Raw genomic sequence first — 11,822 nt, 5'->3', positions numbered from 1 at the left:
ATGATACAAGTGAAATTATCATTGTTGCATGGGGAGGTGAGGTCACAAAATCACAAAACCCTATTTCAGGATCTTATTTCCCCTCTACCACACACATATTTGCAATCATGACCACCTCACTGGGACCAGAGGATTGAGAGTGAGAAGAAGTTGGGTAAGTATTTTCTAAATCAATGGGAAAGGCAGAATCATAAGAGAAGGAAGCCTATGATCACAGAGTGTTTCAACAATAGCAATGGAGGGATACTGGTATGGGATACCAATGACAGATGATATAAGCTCTAGTTTTCTAGCTTTTTCAGTGTACAGTATTTTACAAAAGTGAGCTGTATTAAAAGCCTGTTCATTTAAAAAAAAAAAAAAAAAAAAAGAGTAAGGATAAGTGATAATATTCTAAAAAGGAATTCTTCAGGGTTTGAAACTGTTCCAGAATAAAAAAAGCACAGATGAGAAGAAAAGTTCCTGTGGCATGAGCTAAGCTAGTACAGAAAAATGTGGGTCCTAGATCCAATACCATTCACTGGTGTTTCCGAATGTAATTTGGTTAATTCCTCACTGATGGTAATTGTTAATGTTTAGTCCAAGTGATCAAGAAATCTCTGATTTTTAGGATATTTAAGGATTGCAATTCTGTAAGTAATCTGCTGTTTAGTCAGTCTACCTAACAGGAATCATATAGAAAATTCTCAGAATTAATATATGTGTGCATGTAATACATCCATGTTTGTAATAATGAACAGGACGTATCAACAGGAATCATCTAATCCTGTGCAGAAATTGTGTATCTGAACTGCAGCTGACAAAAAGGAAATGATTTCTTTAAGTTAGGGGTTATGAATTGCTTCATGGAGACAGTAAATGTGCCTTTACTGAAAATATCTGTGGTCTGTTGATTATGGTGAGACTGTTTTGCTCCTGGATGTTAGGGAAGGAATATTTAAGGAAAATGTAACTTTATTAATATGTCTTTCAGACAGTGTCTGTCAGGCTCAAATATATCTTTCAATATTTTCTGTTTTAAAAACAGATTATCAAATATAATCTTCACTATTTTTATTTATACAGTGCAAAAAGATTTCACACTTTACAGATGCTATTTTTCATACATCTTATATTTTGATATCTTTCACAGATCTTATCTTATTGGTAACTCAACTTAGATAGTAATAGATAAATATATGATCCACAATTAGTAAGGATATAGTTTCAACTCCATGATATTTTCTCATGCTTTAGTGTTTCATATCCCTGATTTTAGAGCATGACCTAATGTTGTTAAATAAGTCCAGTGAGAGATGTCATTATACTTTTGTTCCTGACATAACAACAAAGGAATCTTTCTCTTCCCATCTTAATTCAGAATTTATCAGGCATTTACTAAATCCTTCTTGTCATAGCATAGGTTTATGTAGTAATATGCTATAAGGACATCCACATTTTATTGTAATCATTAAATCCTTATTCACAATTGATATTGAGCTATGTAATAACTTCAATACTTATTTGGAAAGCTTTCAATAAAATGCCATCAATCTAAAATAAAATGATTTGTTGTAAGAACAAATATATAGAGATTATTTGAATAATACAGGTAGGTATCTTCCTTACTATAGCATGTGTGTTTAAAGCTATCTAGGGTGTAAATTTTGCAAATCATTTAACTTCTTTGTGCCTAAATTATCCTCAACTTTATGATTAAAATTTCAGTGTGTGCATCATGGATTTGTGAAGAAAACAGAAATTAGTATTTGTACAGACTTGATAGCAGATGTTCATACATGATAACTTCTCTTTAAAGGTTATATATTCAATGCTTAGAAATCTCTTAATTAAAGAAAAACTAATATGTCTTTAAGTACAATCTAACAGTAAGTGGAGAATTTTGTATTTTGATTGAGATGATAAATGTAGCTCATGATTTATGTTCCCAGTGCAGTATTTTCAGGTTCTGCAATAATCAGTCACAGATAACTGACAAAATGGCCTCCAAGGATTTGGCAATAGGAATGATCTTCTTATTACAAACCATATTTGGAATGCTGGGAAATTTCTCATTTTTTTGCCATTATATCTTCCTTTCCTTCACTGGGTGCAGATTAAGGTCCACAGATTTGATCGTCAAGCACCTGCTAGTAGCCAATTCCTTGGTCCTTCTCTGTAAGGGAATACCACAAACAATGGCAGCATTTGATTTGAAAGATGTGTTCAATGATTTTGTATGCAAAGTTGTTTTTTATCTTCACAGAGTGGGAAGGGGGGTGTCCATTGGAACCACCTGTCTCTTGACTGTCTTCCAGGCCATCATGATCAGTCCCAGGAATGCCCGGTGGACAGAGTTGAAATTTAAAGCCCCAAAGTATACTGGTTTTTCCCTTTTCCTGTGCTGGATCATCTACATTGCAGTAAATATAATTTTTCCAGTGTATATCTTTGGCAGACAGAACACCAAAAACATCACAAACCTTAGAAGTTTTGGATACTGTGCTTCTCTACATCATGACAAAATCTCAGGCTCCCTCTATGCAGTGTTGTTAACAGTCCCTGATGCTTTATGTCTGGGGCTCATGCTCTGGGCCAGTGGCTCCATGGTTTGCATCTTGTACAGGCACAAGCAGAGGGTCCAATATATTCATAGGAACAATGTCTCCCCCAAATCCTCCCCTGAGTCCAGAGCTGCCCAAAACATCCTTTTACTGGTGAGCACTTTTGTAACTTTTTATACCTTCTCCTCCATATTTCAGATTTGTCTTGCTCTTTTAAATAATCCTAGTTGGTGGCTGGTAAACACCGCTGCACTTCTTGCTTCCTGTTTCCCAGCTCTCAGTCCCTTTGTTCTCATGTGTCGTGACCCCAGTGTTTTCAGGTTCCACTCTGCCAAGTAAGGCATACAGAATTCCCCATCTTTTCAGAAATATGTCAATGTACATTTCTGCAAGATGTTCGGTTATGATTTATACATCTTCTAGTTTATCATAAGAACTGTTGTGAAAAGTCACACTTCAAGTGCAGGGAAAAAGACAACCTAAGCTGCCTTTGCCACAAGAATAAACAAATGATAACAACAATTGAAAATGACATATTATGCAATTACTATGTAAGCCTGTCTTGGAGTATGTAACTTTCTACCTCATATAGTATATTTTTCCAAAAATTCGCTACATATCAAATTGTTGCACAAGTTACATAATAAAGGAAGAGAGTGGGGGGGGGGAACGATTCAAAATACTTAAAAGAAAATATCCCCATGAAATAATGAAGGAGTAGGGTGTGAAAATAAAATCTGTATTTCAGATTCAGAATCAGAGAGTATGATCATTGCGGACAAGTTATGATTTTAGTATCTAATGTACTTAGATAGAGGGCAGTCATTTGAAATATGATGCTGAGAAGAGAGATAGGCATATTTAAAATATTATAGTGTAGAAATGTCCTTATAGAACTGAAATAGATCAAACAAGAATGTGAAAAATATGCTTTTGCTGTTTTTTGAAGAGATCAGATGAGTTTGAGAATATGAAAAAATCTGGGTAACTGGTAGAAAATTTCATGGATTTTTGAACTGTCATTGGAAGTTTGTGTGTCTTGGGGTGTTTTATTTGATATTATGAGAACATTTCTATTGGGCATTTTGGCAAGAAAAATTTCAGGAGGGGCACTCTCATTTCTTTAAGTTAAAGTACATAAGATTTCGATTGAGCCTTTCATTAACCTTGGAGCAGTAGAAGAATAGCCATTTGAAAGAAGAAAAGCATATATCCATTTTCAATTTATAATGTGGATTTAATAACTTATTGGATTCTGAATTATCATAATGATGTTTCCTCAACTTTAAGAAACATTTTCTTATCTCTCTCTCTCTGTAGTTACATGTAAAGCAGATGTAAACTGGTAAAATCATTAAATTTTAAACAGCAGCGTCAGTTTGTTGTAATGAATATACGTTGACTATTATGCCAAAATATAAAGAAACACATTTAGCTCACACAAAATACATAACATATATATTTACATATATACATATATTAACATTTTCATGTACATATATATGTGCATATATATAAAACCAGACTATGTTTGATATGCAATAATATTGGAAAAGTATAAATTGAGAAATTAAAATAACAGCAAATTTTGTTTAACTGTAAAGCATATTTAAACTGATGATTTATATCACCAGGCTTGTTACTTTATTTGTTAAAATTATAACTATGTGTAAGTATATATACTGAAATAGTTAATTAGCTGAAATAATGAGAAACTGTTTTTAATTTTTTAATTTATTATGCTAATTTTTAATTGAATAAAATGATAATATGAAATGTAATGAAAATGAGGTTAAAAACGATTCTATTGTAATAATGTATTAGTAATATTTCTTTAAAAATATCCTATTTAATATATAAATATTGTTTGATGTTAATAGGAGCAATAATATACTTAGGAGTAATATAATGACGCCTGTGTTTGAGAGTGTATGTCCAAATTTGTTGCATGCTCTTCATTACATTACACTTAGATTGCTTCCTTGTTCTTTGTATCTTCTGCTTATTTTGTGTTTAAAATTCCACACTTTGCCTTTTTTCTTTGGAAGTTGCAAACCCAGTATCTCTTAGTTTATAACCTAGAAATTAAAGTATACTTTAAAAATTAATCACAGGGTAAAGTTACCCAATATGTTCAACTGCCTTCTTGAAAATATAAAGACAATGCAACTCTAATCTACAGATATAACTTGTTTTATTGTACTTTGCTTTATTGCATTTTGCAGATGTGCAATTTTTTATAAATTGAAGGTTAGTGGCAACCCTGCTTTGGGCAAGTCTGTCAGCACCATTTTTCCAAAAGCTTGTACTTGTTTCTTTCTCTATGTCATATTATGCTAATTACACTAATATTTCAAATATTTATTTTATTATTAGATCTTTTAGGTTATCTGAGATTTTTGGTGCTATTGTTATAATTGTTTGGGGAGCAACATGACCACATAAGATGGCAAACTTAATAAATGCATGTGACCCGACTGCTCCACTGAACAATCATTCCCCCATCTCTCTCCCCTTCCTCAGGACTTCCTATTCCCTGAGACACAACTATATTGAAATTAAGCCAATTAGTATCCCTAAAATGGCCTCTATGTGGTCAAATGAAGAGATGCACATCTCTTACTTTATTTTTTATTTTTTTATTTTTTATTTTTTATTTTTTTTTAATTTTTTTAATTGACTTTGTAATAATATTACATTAAAAATATATATGTGAGGTCCAATTCAACCCCACCCCCCCACCCCACCTCTCCCCCCCCCCCAGCAACACTCATTCCCATCATCATGACACATCCATTGGATTTGGTAAGTACATCTTTGGGCACCTCTGCACCTCATAGTCAATGGTCCACATCATGGCACATACTCTCCTCCATTCCATCCAGTGGGCCCTGTGAGGATTTACAATGTCCGGTGATTGCCTCTGAAGCACCATCCAGGGCAGCTCCATGTCCCAAAGATGCCTCCACCTCTCATCTCTTCCTGCCTTTCTCCATACCCATCAGCCACCATGTCCACTTTTCCCAATCCAATGCCACCTCTTCTATGTGGACATTGGATTGGTTGTGTCCATTGCACCTCTATGTCAAGAGGAGGCTCAGATTCCACATGGATGCTGGATGCAATCCTCCCACTTTCAGTTGTAATCACTCTAGGCTCCATGGTGTGGTGGTTGTCCTTCTTCAACTCCATCTTAGCTGACATCTCTTACTTTAAATCAAACCTTGATATTATTAAGCTTATTAAGGAAGGCATGTTGAAAGTTAAGATAGGCCAAAAATGTGGACTCTTGTGCCAACAGTTAGCCAAGTTGTGAAAGTAAATGAAATGTTTTGGAAGGAAATTAAAAATGCCACTTCAATAGGCACACAAATGAAAAGAAAATGTAAAACCCATATTGCTGATGTAGAGAAAATCGTAGTAATCAAACCAACACAACATTCCATTGAAGCAAAAATCTAATCTGCAGCAAGGCCCAGCTCTCAGTAATTCTATGAAGGCTGAAAGGAATACAGAAGATGAAAAAGGAAAACTAAGGTAGCATAGGTCACTGCATGAGATCTAAAGAAATAACTGATTTCCAAAGCATAAACGTGCAATGTGAAGCAGCAAGTGCTGAGATAAATGCTGAAGCAAGTTATCTGGAAGATCTAGCTAAGTGCAGATTGAAGGATTTTTTATGTGGAGGAAACAACCTTCTCTTGGAAGAATTTACATTTAGGACTTTCATAACTGAAAAGAGAAGTCAGTTTGATTTGACTTCAACGCTTGGAAGCACAGGCTGACTCTAATATTAGGGGAAAATACAGCTGCTGACTTTAAGTTGAAGCCAGTGCTCATTTACCACACTGAAAATTAGGACCCTTAAGAATTATGCTAAAACTACTCTCCCTGTGTTCTATAAAATGGAATAACAAAGCCTGGCTGACAGAAAATCTGTTAACAACACAATTTGCTGAATATTTTAAGCCCATTGTTGAGACCTACTGCTCAGAATCAATAATACCATTCTAAATATCACAGTTCATTGACAACACACCTGTTCACCCAAAAGCACTGATGAATATGTACAATGAAATTCATAACTTTGCCACAACATCCATTTGCAGTGCATGTATCAAGGAGTTAATTTTGACTTTCAAGTCTTATTATTGAAGAAATAGATTTTGTAAGCCATAACTGCCATAGATGGTGATTCCTCATATGGATCTGGAAAAGTAAATTGAAAGCCTTCTGGAAAGGATTACTTTTTTTGATACCCTGAAGAACAAACATGGTTCATGGTAGGATATCAAAATATCAACATCAAAAGACATTTGAAGAAAGGTGATCAAAGATGTCAGTGAAGGACATCTCAGCAGTTGTGGAAGTAGCAAGATAACTAGAATTAAATGTGAAACCTGAAGAAGTAACTGAATTGTTGCAATCTCATATCAAAACTTGAATAGATAAGGAGTTGTTTTTTTATGTATGAGGAAAGAAAGAGGTTTCTTGAGATGGAATTTTCTGGTGAAGATCCTGTGAACATTGTCAAAATGACAAGAAGAGATTTAGAACATTACACCAACCGCATTGATAAAGTAGCAACAGGGATTGAAAGGATTGATTCCAATTTTGAAATAATGTCTACTGTGTATAAAATGCTATCAGACAGCATAGCATACTACAGAGAAATCTGTTATGAAAAAGTCAGTCAATGCAACAAAATTAATTATTGTCTTATTTTAAGAAATCATATGCTTGTGAGACTATACACCTGAAATAAGAACAAGGCCTAGAGCAGCACTGTGCCTAAGAGTTCCCTCCTGACAGCCTCTGTGTTACTCAAATGTGGCCAGTCTCGAAGCCAAACTCAGCATGCAAATGCAATGCCTTCCCCACCCAGCGTAGGACATGACATCTGGGGATGAGCCTCCCTGGCACCGAGGGATCACTACCAAGTACCAGCTGAAGATGTAAGTAGAAAATGACCTTAAATTAAAGGTTCAACGTGGAACAGCAGAATATCCATGTCTACATATAATAACAGGAGTTAAAAATGCTGTTTGACCTAAAGTAAGGGGGAAATGGAAAGGACAAATGAGTTCATACGGCTATGAGTTTCTAAAAAAGAGCCTGGAAGTTGTCAGAAGGATTGCCCTTATGCACACCTGAGCAGAGTCTCAGAGACAGATAAAGTAGATACAACCCCAAGTACTGGTCCTTTTGAGGGCTAAAGAGACCCACAGGTTCTATGGTCATGGCAGATGGGGTTCACTGCCATGTCAGTTGGCCCTTCTTTGGAGCTGGTGTTTCTGTGTGATGGAGCTGGACTCAGATGTGATCGCTTTTCACAAGACTTTCATGCTACTTTACTGGAATTGTAGTTGGTGCTGGGGTTTAAGATATATCTAGGGGATTTGAATCTCTGAACCAACAATATGATAGCCAGGCCCTGAGCCTCAACAGACTTCAGCTCCTACACTCTGATTTATTGGACTTATTCCACTCAGCTAGCATGGAGTTGAAGAATGTCAACCACCACACCATGGAGGCTAGAGTGCCTACAACTGAAAGCAGGAGGACTACATCCAATATCCCTGTGGGATCTAAACCCCATCTTGACATAGATGTGGAATGGACACAACCAAGCCAAGGTCCACAGGAAGGAGGAATACAGTAGGGATCAGAGTGGATTTAATTATATTCTATTCATGAACTCTTGTGGTTAATAATCGAGAAAATGTGGCATTGATATGGAAAAAGTGACCATGGTAGCTGCTGTGTGTGGGGAATGGGAGGAAGAGAAGAGATGTGGAGGCATTTTCAGGACTTGGAGTTGTCCTGGGTGGTGCCCCAGGGACAATTTCCAGATGTTGTATGACCTCCCATGGCCCACTGGATGGAACATGGGAAAGTGTGGGCTATGGTGTGGAACACGGGACATGGGGTGCAGGGATGCCCGGAGATGTACTCACCAGATGCAATGGATGTGACATGATGATGGGGGAGAGTGTTATTGTGTGGGGAGTGGTGGACTGGGGGCGGTGGGGGCGAATGGGGACCTCATTTTTTTTAATGTAATATCTTTTAAAAAAATGAATAAATTGAGTAGAATTTGGAAAAAAAAAAAAAAGAAATCGTTACAGCCAATCCGAGCTTCAGCAACCTCCACTGTTACCATTCAGCAGCCATTTACATATAGGAAAGACCTTCTACCAGGAAAAAGGTAATGACTTGTTGAAGGATCAGAAGATTGTAAGCATTTTATTTTAGCAATAAAGAGTTTTTAAATGAACCTATGTACATTTATTGATGTAATGCTATTACACACTTCATAGAACATAGTACAGCATAAACATAGCTTATAACCACTGGGTAACCAAAAATTTTGTTTAATCTCTGTATTGTGATACTCATTTTGTTGTGGTTGTCTGGTATCAAACCTACAAAATCTCTAAGTTGTGTCTGTCATAATGTTCTTCCAACTTTTTACATTGCTTTTATGTATTTAAGACTATTTATAAGATGTATGTATTGATATTACATGGAGAACTTCCAAATCCTGAGCAAACTACTTGTATTAGTCTGCCAGTGGAGTGTCAATGCAAAGTACCAGAAATATTTTGGTTTTCATAAAAGGTACTTTATTTGAGTTAAAAACTTATTGTTACAAGGCCCTAAAGAGTTCAGCTCAAGGTTGCTTTCCCACCACAGTCAGTTGCCAAGTGTTGAAGCAAGCTGGTCAGTGATCTCTGCATGGGTTCAGTCTTCCCCTCTGTTCTTTCTCTCTCTCAGCTGCAGGCTGGCATAAGGCCTGTCTCTCAGGGCTTCCTCTCTCTCCCAACATAGAGCTCATTTATTTCTGGGCCTTCTGTATCAATTTCAGCTGTATGGTTCTGTTTCCAAGGTCAGCTGCAATCTACCAGGCAAATGACTTATCTCTCCCTGGGGCCCCAGGATAAACTTTGACAGAACTCTCTCTCTTCCCCACACTTCTTCTTGAGCGTCAATTTATATTGGTCCACCAAGAGTCAGGGACTCAACCTGAGTCAAGTGTTACTCACATTGTAGAATCAAAGCCCTACTCTTAAGAGGTAATTTAATTAAGGGTCCCTCAAATGAATTTAATAATCAAAGGGCAACACACCCAGAAGAATAGAATAGTTTACAAACATAATATTTCTCTTTTTGGGATTCACAGAATTAATTGCAAACTGTAACACCACCCAAACCAGAATATTGATATGCTCTAGTATCATTTTATGTTTCCTCCATGCCACTATCCACACTGGAAACACTAGTCTGACAGCTATTACATTGAGCAGTTCCTTCTGCTTTTACTTTATATAAATGGAATCATTTAGCAATAATGTTTTTGGACATTGAGTTTCCATTCCTTATGTTTTTTGTGACTTAATATGTACTTCCACAAGTTCTTGTGGATCATTCATTAGGATTGTTGTGTAAAATTCCATTGTATCATTATCAAATATTTAATATAATAATTCCATTGTTTATGTGCATGTGAATAATTTTCATTATGGAGCTATGATCATTAGTGTAGGCATTCAAATGGCAGAATTTGTGTTTTGGTGAAATGTATGAATTTTTGTTACATATATGTGTTTACTGAAATTATTCATCATGTTTACATCCATTCTGACATAGATGATGATGCCAAACTGTTTTCCTATATTTCTGTAGCAATTTTCACACCCACCTTAAGTGTATGAGATTTCTTCTTTATCCACATCATTATCCACATTTGATTATTTTTGTCATTTTCATTTTAGCCTTCTGGTTGTTGTGTCATGCTACAAGTTAATGGTTTACTGAAGAAGTTGAACATGTTTTCACATGTTTATCAGCCCCTTGCTGACTTTTTCTGGGAAATGCCTGTTCATTTACTCTGTTCATTTTTTTCTCAGGTGAATTTTCTTTCATTCTCTTTTCTGTTTGTAAGCATTCTTTATGTAATCTGGAAACAAGTTCTTAACTTCTCTGTCCCTGATTCTCTTTCTCTCTTTCTAAGCTCTTAATTCTACTAAAATTAATTTGCATTCACCCCTTTAAATTTTTTTCCTTTATAAATATTTTTATTTTCTAATACCATAGAAATGTTCTCTTTTGTTTTCTTATAAATATTTCATTATTACTCTTTAAAATTTCAATCAGCCATTCATTAAGGATGGACTTTTTATGTGGTGGGAGTATGGATTGATATTTTTCCAAAAACAGCTGTAAATACGGTTCATTCTGAAAATAAATCATACTTTGATTTCATTTGCTCTCACTTGCCATTGTGTCAAATAGGTTAACATCTCCCATCCTTGGAGATGTTTATTCATACTATTTCTACCTATCATCTTACCTTTTAGCAATCCCACTTTGCCACACCAGGAGATGGAACTTGGAGAAAAAAGTCTTCAAAATCTTTTTGGTCATAGGATTGATTTTTCCCATATTTTAATGTGAAAGTTGTCCTATTAGGATATATTTCTCAGTGGGTATCTCAACTTTTTCACGTATGCATCAGCTTTATTTCAAAATAAATTTGTAATGATTCTTGTAATGCAAGCCAGCTTTCAAGATGTTAGTAAATTATTTCTCTGGGGCATAGGTCATATTAATTACCTGATGACTGTAATATAGGTAAATCCTCCCACTGAGGAAAAACTAGGGCAAACTTCACGATAATACAGTTAAAAATTGGGGGATTCTGGGAAGTGGACATGACTCAGCTGACAGGGTCCATCTGCCATATGGAGGTTCCAGGGTTTGATTCCCTGGGCATCCTGACCAATATGGTAAGCCGGCCCATGCACAGTGCTGCTGTGTGCAAGGAGTGCTGTGTCACATAGAGGCGCCCCAGTGTTGGGGTGCCCCATGTGCAAGGAGTGCTCCCCATGGGGAGAGACACCCCACGTGAAAAAAACAGTCCACCCAGAAGTGGTGCTGCACTCACGGAGAACTGATGCAGCAAGATGACTCAACAAGAAAGAGATGCAGTTTCCCAGTGCTCCTGAATTAATACAAGTGGATGCAGAAAAACACACAGTGAATGGACACAGAGAGCAGAAAACGGAGTCAAGGGGAGAGAAAGAAATAAAATAAATCTTTAAAAAATAAAATTGGGGGAGTCATATGCCCAAGCTCCCTCACTTGTAGCACAAATCTATTATTTGTGCAGCATATACCTGAGTCCTTTTGTATTAACATCATGGAACTTGCAGGGAGAAAGAGTGAGCAAGAGGAATAATATTAACACGAAAATATTGTTGCCAGGCATGCAATGAA

General features: G+C 36.1%; 1 protein-coding gene across 1 annotated transcript; it reads left to right on the top strand.

The window, feature by feature from the left end:
• Positions 1-1,979: 1,979 nt before the first annotated feature.
• LOC131276647 (vomeronasal type-1 receptor 4-like) lies at positions 1,980-2,882 on the top strand. Its single transcript, XM_058290179.1, has one exon. It carries the CDS (start codon positions 1,980-1,982, stop codon positions 2,880-2,882), a length of 903 nt encoding a protein of 300 aa, XP_058146162.1.
• Positions 2,883-11,822: the final 8,940 nt, after the last annotated feature.

The sequence above is a fragment of the Dasypus novemcinctus genome, chromosome 30 (assembly GCF_030445035.2).
Source record: "Dasypus novemcinctus isolate mDasNov1 chromosome 30, mDasNov1.1.hap2, whole genome shotgun sequence".
NCBI lineage: Eukaryota > Metazoa > Chordata > Mammalia > Cingulata > Dasypodidae > Dasypus > Dasypus novemcinctus.
Note: the sequence above shows the minus strand (reverse complement) of the source record. Positions and strands in the feature narration are given on the sequence as shown.